Source organism: Xiphophorus maculatus, chromosome 3 (genome assembly GCF_002775205.1).
Source record: "Xiphophorus maculatus strain JP 163 A chromosome 3, X_maculatus-5.0-male, whole genome shotgun sequence".
Taxonomy (NCBI): Eukaryota; Metazoa; Chordata; class Actinopteri; order Cyprinodontiformes; family Poeciliidae; genus Xiphophorus; species Xiphophorus maculatus.
The window spans coordinates 32,494,667-32,507,962 of NC_036445.1; the positions used below are offsets into that span (position 1 = coordinate 32,494,667).

The 13,296-nt window shown below is 38.3% G+C and overlaps 1 protein-coding gene across 2 annotated transcripts in view; it reads left to right on the plus strand.

Annotated features, from left to right (window-relative positions):
• Nucleotides 1-13,296, plus strand: part of grik2 (glutamate ionotropic receptor kainate type subunit 2) — a 460,468-nt gene that overhangs the window by 326,003 nt on the left and 121,169 nt on the right. For both annotated transcript variants that reach the window (XM_023330613.1, XM_023330615.1), the window contains exons 11-12: nucleotides 3,142-3,348; nucleotides 10,415-10,638. In XM_023330613.1, the coding sequence (XP_023186381.1) occupies nucleotides 3,142-3,348; nucleotides 10,415-10,638 (431 nt within the window). The remainder of the gene's footprint in view (nucleotides 1-3,141; nucleotides 3,349-10,414; nucleotides 10,639-13,296) is intronic.

The following is a 13,296-nucleotide window of genomic DNA, read 5'->3' on the forward strand; positions in this document are numbered from 1 at the left end:
GAGTAGAGACAGAAAGGAGGGGGGGGGTGTTGCGCAACAACAATATATATACCAACAGCAGGGCTGCAGCCAATTAGAATCAGGCACTTGTGTGGTGCATTCAGAGCCTACAGGGCATACTGCCACAGATGTAGCGCATTGGTCTGTGCGCCAAAGCGCATGAAATGCATCTATGGTGTAATTTCATTTTCACTAAAAAAATAAAACAGTGTTGGATCAGCAGATTAACTCCAAACAGTTCAGGTTTATTATTTTTAAGGTGTATATAAGTACCTTTGCTACCTTTAGCTACACAAAGGTGAGTTGTGTAACTGTGGAGCTCTTTGGCTCTGATGGAGAACATCGCCAACCGAAGGATTCAGAAGGAGCATTTAATCAGAGATTATATTGATCTGCTGGGAAATTTTGTTGATGGTTTATTAACGTTTAGATTTCCTGGACTGTTCATCCTCGAGCTCTGAGCAAAACCTAAAGAAGGAGCCGTGCGGTACCGATACCGGTTCAACTGCAGTCATCCTTCAGTCGAGCCATGCCCGCTTTATGAATTCACCTTTATGGACAGAAAGCATCTCTATTCTGTAAATGTACAAAGGAAATGTGCGGATGGCTTTATGCATCCGGATTTTTTTGTGCGCCACACTTTTCTCAATTTTTCTTTATGCCAAGTTTTAGTGTGAAAACTCTTTTATACATGATGCCACTGAATCTAAGACTAGCTCACAAACAGACCACAGTTTGTGAGACTGAAGGACTGTGTGTCTAACCAGGTGGTCAGCAGCACCACAGGGCCCTGTACTCTCACCAATCCTTTTCACTCTCTACACTTCAGATGTCCAGCACAAGTCTGACTTCTGTCGTCTGCAGAAATACTCAGGTGACTCTGCAGTTTTTGGTTGAATCAGAGATGGACAAGAGGCTGAGTACAGCAGACTGGACTTCTTGAGGAAGCTAAGATCCTTCAAGGTTTGCAGCAAGATGCTGCAGATTTTCTATCAGTCTGTTGTTGAGAGCGTCATCTCTTCATCTGTCATCTGTTAGGGCAGCAGCATCAGAACCAGGGACATAAAAAGGCTCAACAACCTGATTAAGAAGGCTGGTTCTGTTCTGGTTCTGTTCTGGGGACAACTGTGGAACCTCTGGAGATGATGAGGCAAAGAAGGATTATTCATAAAAGCAAGAAAATTATGGACAACCCTGACCATCATCTTTATTAGACTGTCTTGGGAAAACAGAGCATCTTCAGTCAGGGGCTTCATCAGATTTACTATAATACAGACTGCTACAGGAAATCTTTCATGCCAACAGCCATTACAATCTATAATAACTGAAGAATTAATGAGTTACAAAAGCATTTAATGTCCCTTTGGGATTAATAAAGTATTTTTGAATTTGAATTGAAATGAATTTGAATCAACATGATAACCTTTTAGCAGGTTTTAAACATATTTTTCACTGTTGATGTAATATTCTAATCCTGATGCCATGGATTCAGTAGCTGTACCCAAGAAATTATCATTGATATAAATAATAGCTTTAAAACATCTGTGTAATTAATCTATAATGAGTTTATTTGTGAGCTGAATTACTGAAGTACATTAACTTTTCATTCATACTCTCACTGATTAAATATGAGTGTAGTGGCAAGCACAAGAGGACTCCTGAAGCTTCAATCAGAAGCTAACTTCATCTGTCGCTTTGCTCAAGCTATGAAAAACCTGACGATGAACCTCTGAGTCCATGAGAGCCTCGAACTAAAATACACGTTCTGTCTGAGCGTTCACACAAAAACAATCAGGAGTTATAAAATTATTTTCTAATAAAATTGCTGATCTTCAGTTCACTGGCATCTTTGTTGAAGCCAACTTAAGTGTGATGGTAACCAACCAATAGGCAGAAGTTGTGTTAAGACACCGCCTTCAAAAATAGAAGAAGAAAAACTAAAAAAGAGGACACGAGGAAATGAAAAAAGAAGAAACACATGCATAATGAAAAGACAAAACAAAATATATACATGTCTTGATGAAAACGCATGTATATGGAAAAACAAAATACTGCATGTCCAGTATATTTCTGCTTTCATTTATAATTGGTCCTCCACCGTACCTTCACCAATAGTCAGGGCAGAAGACACCAACTCCCCTCTGTGTCCATGTTGCAAATAAATCACACATTTGTAAAGCTGAATAATGCTACCCAGTCGCCATAGCAACACTTGCAAAAACTCCTGAATGGCCACCAAGTGGGTGGGGGGCAGAAAGAGGTGTGGAGAAAGTGAGCGCTGTGCTTTTATATCTGTTGAAGTTCTACTAAGAATCGTTTGACCACAGAGGCCTGTAGTGAGTCAGTTTAAGGCTAATTTAAAAATTTGCACAAAAATATCAGAATTCACACAGAAACATATAGAGAGAACTCTAAATAACTGAATAAATGGCCCTTACTACATATTTTAGCCTAGTTTAGTTTAGATAAGTTTTATTTTTTTACTGATTACTATAAGAAAAAACTGGTGGAGCTCAGCATTTTTTTGTTTCAGTTATGCCACAGCTAAATGTTAAACAGCACCTGGCAGGTGGCATATTTTGTGATTTATTTGTCTCAGAGAGACAAGGGGGTTTAAGGCTAACAAAGACAGTCGTAAAGTGGAGAGAAGGCTTGTGGAGGGACATGGAGCGGAGGACTGGGGGTAGAGAGGAAACGGTATAAAAAAGACATTAACAATGTTGGCAGCTGTTCATGTGAACAAAGACAATGTACCAGTTTCTGCTCTGTGTTTTTGTGTCCATCTATCAACATCTCTTATCTTATTGACAAGGAATGTTGTCTCCAGAAAGTTGGGCCTGGGTCCAAAGCTAACCTTATGTGTCTGAGAGGAGCAAAGTCATTGATATGGAGGGATTATCTCTTATTATGGTCATGTCTCACTTTGCATCCATCCTACATCAATAACAGGAGTTTCTTCTGCCAAGCACTTGTACACAGGAGTATCACACTTGCTTCACTGGCCAAGCTGGTGTTTTTTTTTACTTTGCACTGCTTAAAAGTCAATTTCCCATGTTGAAGAAACTTTCAGACAAGCCTTAACAGCGTGTAAAAGATACCAAGATTTTCAGGGACTAATCTTTTCACTATTTGCCCTGACAGGAGGAGCCATATGTGATGTTCAAGAAATCTGACACCCCACTTTATGGGAACGACCGCTTTGAAGGCTACTGCATTGACCTACTGAGAGAACTGGCAAACATCCTGGGCTTTACATATGAGATTCACCTGGTGGAAGATGGAAAATATGGTGCACAGGATGAGAACACGGGCCAGTGGAATGGCATGGTTAAAGAGCTGATGGACCACGTAAGTACTATCTTGGCAAAGACAATTCCAAACACTGAGACAATATGATGCTGCCATCCTCATACTTCCTATTTGGAAAGATGTTCTCAGGCTTGAAAGCTCCCCCTACCAAATATAGACCTTAAGGACAAATGATCCAATTTCAGTTTTACAGAACATGTCTTTAAAAATGCAGGTGTTTGTCCCTGAGTGAATTCTAAATTGCAAATCTGGTCTTTGGTATGACGAGTTTTTCCTGTCTTAGTGACCTTTCAGACTTTGTCAGTACAGGATACATTTCTCGTACTATTTGCAGCAAAATGCGTTCTTCTCTGGACACAAAACTTTCTTTCTCCTGAATAGTATGAATCCAGAAGCGTGTTGTGCTATCATAGTTATTTAAGTAGATGAAGGTGGCACCTTAGGGCAAAGATGTCAAAATCATTTTTATATTGGACCACATCAAGGTCATGAATGTGCTGAAAGGGCCTGTTGTGGCATAAAATATTGACCTTTTAACAAACAGATATTTTAAATATTTAACCTTTCACACCAAAGTAATTTGGCAAAATGCAAATAAATAGTTTAACTTATAAAATAATATTTAAGCACACAACTGTGATTCTATTTTTGTGGCCCTCTGAGATCTGGAGGGCTCCAGAAAGAGGTATGCCTAAAGTTTGACACATATGCCTTAGGGCTTTTTGGAAGTTTTACCTAGAAATTGAAGGAACTGCATTGACCGACTGAGAGAACTGGCAAACATCCTGGGCTTTACATATGAGAAAATATCGACCTTTTAACAAACAGATGTTTTAAATATTGAACCATTCACGCCAACATAAATGGTTACATTTACTTTAACCATTTACCATCACACCATTGGTTAGACCAAGCACGCCAGATGTTTGTGCTTGGTTATTACTAGACAGTTGGCTGTCTGTTACCTAAACTGATCTCAGATGGTTTCCCATTTTGTTAATCAAGAAAATTGTTTGTTTAAGATGGACCTTATATTATTTCCACAGATATAGTTACTTAAAAAATTTCAATTAACACCACAAAGCCACAACATCATCATCTGGTCATGGTAAATCCTAATGGCTACAGGCAGCAATTATTTTCTGTGGTGCACTTTGGCAAAATGAGTCTCTGGCTGAAGGTGCTCCTGTATCTGGTCAGCACGTCATATAGTGGATGAGACTCGTTGTCCAAGATGGCCTGTACCTTGGGCAGGAAAAGGAGGGGCTTAGGGATGGAAGTGGGGGGAAAGGACAGATTTGATGGAAATGTAGAAGGAAATCCTGGAGCAATTGGCTGAGCTAGATTCACAGGTGCTTGAAGGTTTTGAAAAGAAGCTGGAGCCAAAATGGACTGAGAGGCAGAAGAAAGAGTAGAAGAAGGGATGAAGCGATGTATGTGCACAGTGATTTTGTGAAGATTGTGAGGACAGGAATTAAATAACAGTGGATAAGAGCTGGGAAACAGCCATCGATGGAATGACGTCACCGGAAATGTTGGACGAGGAAACGGAAGTTGAGGAAAAAGCCGGAAGCCCGGGATGTTCGGATGACGGCGATGCTGTTGTTTGTTGAGGTATTGAGGATGAAAGCAATAGGAAGAGTCTAAATTTGTTGTCTGAGCGACTGAATGAGATGCCTTTCTCTTTTAAAGAGCATTGAAGGCAAGCGATAGTCCAGGATTTTAGAAGTTGGTGTGTTGAGATGCCTGAGGAGGAAGGCTGAGATGTGGACTTGATTATGTCATTTGGTTGAGAGGCTCGGGAATGACACTGTGGCCCGGGAGAATGAGCTTGTTGTCTGGCACCTTGAAGCGGTCCATGGTCACGGGATTGGGATGTTGTTGGAGGTGAGAGATGAACTGAAGGTGATGCAGTGTGAGACTGAGTTTGAGGATCAAGTATCACGGAGCGCAGGCGTTTGCAACCTGAAGCTTATCTTGTAACAGAAGGAGGGGAGTTTTCGACAGCAGATAGAGAGTGGAAGAGATCATCCGAGTCAGAAGGGTTGAGCTGGATTGTTAAGGTGTTTTCCTTGGTGAGTAGAATTGCCAAAGCAATCGTCACAAGTCTGATAGAATGTAACAATGTTGACGGAACATAACAGACTGAGTAGAATGGTGAGCAGATTATAAATAGGCTGCTTGGAAAAAATTGAAGTGTGGCAGCGTGGCCCTGCTCCTGAACTTAAGTTAATACATTAACATCATAAAATTCAACATGTTCCATAATGTTTGCTTTGAGTCTGTAGAAAGCCCAAGGTCAATAATTATTTTATTTTAGGTGTTATAGTTGCTATCTACAGTAAGTCAGGCTGATTACGCTGTTTGCTGTCATTTCACACTCAGCAGTAATTTATTGTTTTTAGTGTTCTATAAACAATAAAGTTTTGCAATTCCCCCAGAGAAACTGAAAAATATTCCTGCAGACATGGATGCTTCCAATCATATAAGTAGTCCTGGCATTGTTTTCTTTACACTGGTATCTTTCTGGTTGATCTTGTCATCTTGCAGTCAAGTACCTTTTCTTTTTTCCAACAGCCCGTTATAGCCTGGGTTGAGTTATGTGTTGAGGATGTAAACGAGCCATGTGTTTACTTCAAACTTTCAGCTAATTGGCTGAGACCAAACTAAAGCATGTGAATAACCAATAAAGCTTGGTTTGATAATCAGCTGTAAGTTTCTCCTACATCTTCTGAAACGGCTCAGATTTACTCTGTAAGCAAGTTGAATTCAAAGACATAGTTTATACCAAGCATGTGCATTCTGGATTTTCAGAATAAACTGAAATAAACTGGGTGCTCTGGCACCCAAAAGAAAAACTTTTTACATGTGTATTAAGACTTTCGCTGTCCTAACATCAGACAGATGAGCTATATCGATAAAAAATATTGAGCTCCTATCCCCCCTCCCTGTGTTCTGCACTCGGTCAGAAACAAGCAGCAGAAAACAGCTGGCCGCGCTCTCAGGAAGTTTTGAAATCCCAACATTCAGAAGTTAGCATATCTTAGAAAAGAAACAATACTGAATACTGTATTGTGTTTTCTTATGTCTGTATATTCTGACCTTTCTTATAATATTCATATATTTTTTTCACATTTTTTCACATATCAAGAGAAAAGGTCAGACATGTTACTGACTTACAACTGAATGTTTAGTTGTAAGCCATAAAGAATGAGAAGCCCAAAGGAGGATGAAGCTAAATAAAACAATTCACCAAAGAAAGAAAACAGGGATGTAAAGATGGCCCAGGTAGAAAGTACAATTTTCCAACAACAGCATAGAAGTTCATGAGTTGTTTCCCCCACAGAGCTTATTAAAGAACAAACACAAGAGCATGCAGTCTGCTCACAGTGTTGATCATTGCGGCAATTCCCAGTTAGGATAAATTACATGGACAGAAAAATAGCAGGCACTGCATGGCCAATAGTCAATATCTGACCTCATTAGATGCTGTACCTTCGAGGGGTCAAGTGGCCCTTAACGCCTCCACAGTTGTCTTCTGTTTTTGATCAGTGTAGCAATTGTCTATTGTGACAGATAGTCTTGTTTTTACATGGGTGAAGGGCCCAGTCCGCTGTGAGGTGTTGCGCCATGTGTGTTTGCCCCACTTCTTACTCTTGACTTAGACAGATGGTGATTGCAGCAGACAAGGTCTCAGAAGAGTTGAGAGAAGTGAACACAGAGAAGACAGATCAGGCTCAGGACTGCTGAACTGCACTGAATAAGCTTCAAAGATTACATCCAAAAACAATTTTACAAATAGTTTTTAATCTGTGATATGTGTAAAGTTTAACAGACACATTGTGATTTAGTTATGTTGTTCCAATTTTTAAGAGTTATGATTTGAATCATAGATGCCTTTTATCAGCCACATTTAACATATAACCTCTCTCAGAGCATGCAGCTTAGTCAGTTCATCCTTTAGTGATGAATGACAACTTTAATGAGACAAAAACAAAATATATATTTGAGGGATGAGCCCCTTCACCTTGTGAATGATTAGCATCTGGAGTCATAATCCCGAATGAGATTTATTAACTGTCAACAGGACAACACAGTCTGTTTTAAATCAAAAATGCTTACAGTACAATATTTTCTGAGTGAAGCAATATATGACTACAAAATACTTCTCTGCACTCACTAGCCATTTTGTGAGATACAATTATGTGTGTTAACACAAATGCTGTATCACAACTCTGCAACTACTCAATCTATTTTGACATCTGGAAGCAGTGAAGGATAACTGGAGAAAAATGCATTAAGGATTTACCAAAGAAAAATAAAATGTTGTTGACACATATCTACATTTCTTCAAAGACTTGTCATATGTAGTGACAAATGTGGTTGGAAATGTTCTTGTGTAGCAGTCAGTGTTAGTGTTTCTGAAGAAACCTCTGACTGAAGACATGGCCTTACGGCCATCCATGAAGAGGATGCTCAGTGTTGTTCCTAATGTTCTTCATATTTGTAATACCTTCAGAGGTTCTAAAGTAGTTCCAAGAACAGAACCACTCATCTTTTACTACTTTAGCTTTTTTAGGTCTTTGGATCTTATGTTGCTTCTCCACCAGATGATGGTAGAAGAGAATGCACTTTGCAGCATAATGAAGGATCTTCAGATGAGCTAGCAGATGATTGAAACACTGGAAGTGTAGCAGAGTGAGGCATGATTATAATCACAATAAGACATTGAGGTATTTTGTCTGTAGCTCAGCAACACCTGAAAGTAGTATGTATATGATTTCCAAAGCAGCAATTGTGAACTCCACTGGTGGTTAATATGGACAAAAACTTACTGCTAACAACCTAATATCTGAGCTGCAGAGAAGACTGCAGCATGTCCTGGATGACACCATCTGTTGTCAACAAGTACTGCTCATCCATGTACTTTGCTTTAGCCAACCCTCTTTAAATGTCTATCTGCTTGTATGGTTAGATGCACATGCGAAGAAATGTTAGAGTCAGAGATTTGACTCTGCTGACTTCTCTCAATGAAGCACATAATATTGCATTCCTGATAATCTGGCTGCTTCATTGTTATGGTTTGAATTCATCAAAATTGTTTGGAAAAAATCTCACATTCTGTCTATTATGATCAATGGAAGAGATGGTTTTAACTCCCTCCTTTCTATCCTCTGGGCTCCTGCTTTGCCTCCACAATGGCTTTTTTTCAACTCATCTGGGACTTGTGATTGTACCTTAGATGTTATTTAAACATCAGAGATATTATTCATCTGTCTTAAGGTATATAAAAAACACCTTATTATGCATCATAACACAATGGTCTAAAAGTGAAAAAAAGTATCAGCAAAAATTCTTCCACCTTCAGAGTATTTAAGATAGCATAGAATAAACATCCAACAAAATAGTTTTAGCCAGTTATAAAGACATAAAGAAGTAACAGATCTACTCCAACATGCTGCCAACCCAGGCATCACAATTTCATATATATACTTTTCATAGAATCGGGAAAAATGTTGAATGATTGAACGTTGTTGATGCCAGATACAGGCTATTCTGAAAATATCATAAACTTTTCCTCTTCAACAACAGGAAAAGAGAAAATATCTGTGGAGTAGCAATTGCGTTTGAATAACCTGGCCATATATACATATACAGTAGATAGTGAGGATAAAAAGTATTACTTTTCCTCCTCAAATAGGTATTTGAACACCCCGTGACTTTGCAAGTTCTCCCACTTAGAAATCATGGAAGCTAATATAGCTTGAGCTACTACCTGAGTATTGTTGTTGATCATGTTCGTCCTTGATGACCACATTACTATCTTCTGATGTCCCTTACAGCAGGATAATGGACCATTTCACAAAGCTCAAACATGTCAGAGTGGTTCCTTGGAATATTAATGACTTGTGCTATAATTGGAATTGTTGCATCATGCAGTTATGAATGCAAAAGGGACTTCAACCCATATAGCAATGTGTGTCTAATAAAGTAGCTAGCTGGACTAAATGAAATATAAGTGTGACCTAGACTTCCTACATTTTGTAAATATTTACAGCTGCATCTTTGTATTAATATCAGAATTTGTCACAGGACAGTCCCATCTGTTTACTGGTAGAATTTTACGGTTAAAGAGGACTTATCATGCTCTTAAATCCTTCCTTTTCACATGTAAATTATTTTCACATCTATAGATTTATGGTCTGTATAAAGTAGAATTGCAATGCTTTGGTCTGAATTCCTGGTTATTGTATCTCCACATACCCCTCATTTTCCTTTGTTCTGAGGCGTTTTAGATCATCTCGCTTTGCTGTGTTTTTTTTCATGTGGAGACATTTCACACTCCAAGCCCTCCAGGCTGCAGAGCATTCCACTCCACCACGTTTGGCCATTTTTGTAGTTTGATAGCAGAAATACAATTACCTACCAACAGAAAAAACTATTTATTCCAAATTGTATTATATATTCTTATTATATGGACATTCCAGTATCCATACATGTTGGAGCCAGAGTCTGACTCAGAATGAAGACGACAAATCTGCAGAACCACACATTCAAATGAATGTATTATTGGTGTTATTAGTGTATTTACACTCTCTCCGTCCATAATAACTACCTAAAATATGGAGCATAGTTTAACTATGCTGTCCATGAATGTCAAATGCCTATTAAAATATTAATGCTACAACAATAGACACTAATAGACACTCAAAATATATTTAAGGGCTAAAAAAGTGGATTTTGCATGTTATGTCACCTTTGAACCTCATTCCTATGTATGAGAATATTGTTAATTAGGAATTCCCAGGCCATGCTAGGTTTATTGACAGTCATCACTGCAACTTTCATCATACTGGAAAATATGATGAAAAAAAATTTTAACAAAGAGAAAAACATAAAAACAAATAACAAATTTTAGGATTTCAGAAAAAGTAGTATAAATAAAAAGAAGAAAAAGAGGGTTTTCTTGCAATTTCTTACAAAGTGCTTTTAGACATTTTAAATTGTGTAAGAAATGTGTCTTTTAATTTAATTGCTTCTAAATGCTTCCTGTACCTGTAACTTAAAACGTATCCTTTTTCATGTTTCTTTTTGCTGTTGACAGAGAGCTGATCTGGCAGTGGCTCCCCTCGCCATCTCATATGTGCGTGAGAAGGTTATTGACTTCTCCAAGCCCTTCATGACGCTGGGTATAAGTATACTGTTCCGCAAGCCCAACGGGACCAACCCCGGGGTCTTCTCCTTCCTCAACCCACTCTCGCCTGATATCTGGATGTATATTCTGCTGGCTTACTTGGGTGTCAGTTGTGTGCTGTTTGTCATAGCCAGGTAACATGTCACTTTGAGTGGTTGAAGCTCCACACAGAGTCAGATACATGTCTAGTTTCCATCAATGATATCACCCATCTGACTCTGAACATTTTTAATGATAGTCCTCTGTGACAGTGCTGAAATTAACCAAAGTTTAGGCTCAATATGATCACTCTTACATGTTTTCAATGTTAAATTGTGATGAGCCACTAAGATGGTCTCCATGTTCCACTCACTAGTACATGTTTTACAGATGAAATGTCTTCTTCCAGATCAACGTAGGTTTTGGGATAACTTGAAGTGTGTAATTCTCGTACTGGCACTGGTAAATAGAGGTGCCAACAATATTCTGGTAGCCACAGGTGCTGGGGTTCTGAGCAGAGATACTGCAGACCTTTCAACCATATCAGGGTTTTATGTGTCTGTGAGAGTTGGAGATAGCTTGTGTGCTCATATAGTGTGTGCATAATTGTGTGTCAAGCTTGGTGTTAATGGTGGCAGTCCCTCTCCCACCTTCCCTTCACTGTCCCTGGTGACTTAGACTTCATGCTATGTTTTCTATTCTCTTGTTTTCTTCACCTTTCTTCAAATACAGTATAACTCTGACTCAGGAGTATTTTTGTTTGTTTGTTACCAAACATATTAGTTGCCATTTTAGCGCTAAGGTTACCCAGTTAGACATGATAAATCTGTTAACACTCCGTTACCTGTACTTGAGAAAATTGCTATTTTTAGCTAACAAGGGAGAGGAATGTATACCAATTGCTAAAATTAGACTTTTTGAGTAATATTTTAAGTCTTGATTTTAAAATTGCAAATCAGCTAGGCTTAAACTTTTTTTTCTAGGTGAACTGGATAAAATCATTCATACAGACTCAGATATAAACAAGACGACCCTCTAGTAGTTGGCCAAATGTCATTTGCTAATAAACAGCACCCTTTTGTAGCCATCAAGTTTTTTGACAGTAAAGGCTAGTGTTTGACCTGGTCTTCTTTGTGCTATAGATCTGAAAATACATGAAAGTATATGCTGTGTGTGGATTATAGAAGGTATTCTGTATATCATACAAGTGCACTCATGCTCAAGATGACTGAATGTAAACTCCAGATCTCTGAATCAGTTCATTTTTGAAGCTCTTTGATTCGAAAATCCTGGAATCAAAAGAGGAGTGGTTGTTTCCTACTGGCTCAGATTGTGCTGAAGAGTTTATAGTTGGTTCTTCTTGTGTAGAGACTTTGTATGTAATCTTCTTCTGTAGCCCCTAATCATAAGCAGGTGTGTTCAGTTCTGAAAATAATTTCAACTGTGCTTTATATTAAAAGACAGTGGGGAAAATAAGCAAATTTGAATCACTAAAGACTCAATGAGTCCTGATTTGACATTGTCAGGTGCATAGTGTTCTCCATGATTATCTTTCTTTTTGAGTGAGTCATACAAACTGTTTTTGTGGTGGTGTAGCTAAAATCAAGACTGTATTTTTTAAAAGAATGTTATACATCTTGGGTGCTTGTTGTATGTTCTTGTAGCATTTTCTAAAAGGACTTGCAGGGTTGGGAAATTGCCTCTACTTTGGCAGTTTGAATCTTGGTGAAGAGTAGAAGAGAAAAGAAAGTCCTGTTAACCCTAAAACTGTTGGGCCACAGGGCTTTCAGCCTGAACCCAACAGTTCTACTGTTAACACACACACACATGTTTTTGATGTTACTGGCATTATGATCATGCAAGAGAATGTAAAGCAGCAACTGTCATCTAAGTTGGCTCAGAATGTGCACCCATCTGTAATTATTATCACTATTAGAATATTTGGGTAAGTGTATTATTTTCCCCTTCAGCTTACCTTTTATTCTCCTGTGTACACAAATGCATGCTGGGCTATAGTTGCATGTCTTTGCATTATGGGTAGCACAAATCCACAAAATGTCCAGATGGGAGAAGACTTTGTGAACAGAGACAAGTGATTTTACTTCCCTCCATGGTGAAACTTAAAACCTCTGGATTCTTGTAAATTTATTTAACTTTATATAACTATATATGCTTATTTTGATTCTCCTGGTTAGATGTTGGTTTTTATCCAGCATTACATGGATTAGACTATATTTACCTTAACATTTTTACAGATAATAATTGTAACAAATAATATTTTTCTTTTAAATTAATAAATAAGGCCTAGGCCATGTTGTCCACACATTTGATAGTTATTTAACTGTAATCTTTAGAACCAAACCATTATGACAGGTTTATGACAGGTTTAAAGCTCACAAGCAAAAGTTGAATTTGTATTTATTTACTACATGTTTCTGTACACATCACACGTTATCTATGTCAGCTTGTCTGTGCTGTGCTGGCTGAGTGTTTTGTTTATGTCAGTGAGACCACTACCAAGGTAAAGGCAGTAGTGAGTGTAGGAGTTAAATCATCCCTTTTTCATTTATTTGTGGGCTTCTTCCACATTGATGCACAGCTGAATGATTACTCACCGCATGGTCTATTTCTCATCATTGATATCAGGGTTAGTGGGGATTATTGTTTTTATTACTGTTTTCTGTTGCTGGTGTGGTAGGTGGAAGTGGACATCAAAGCTCTGCTGACATCTGTTCATTGTATAGTTATTAGGTTTAGGGAATTCTGAATCTTTACCTGCAGAGAATTTTAGGAAAACAATAGAGATCAGGGAA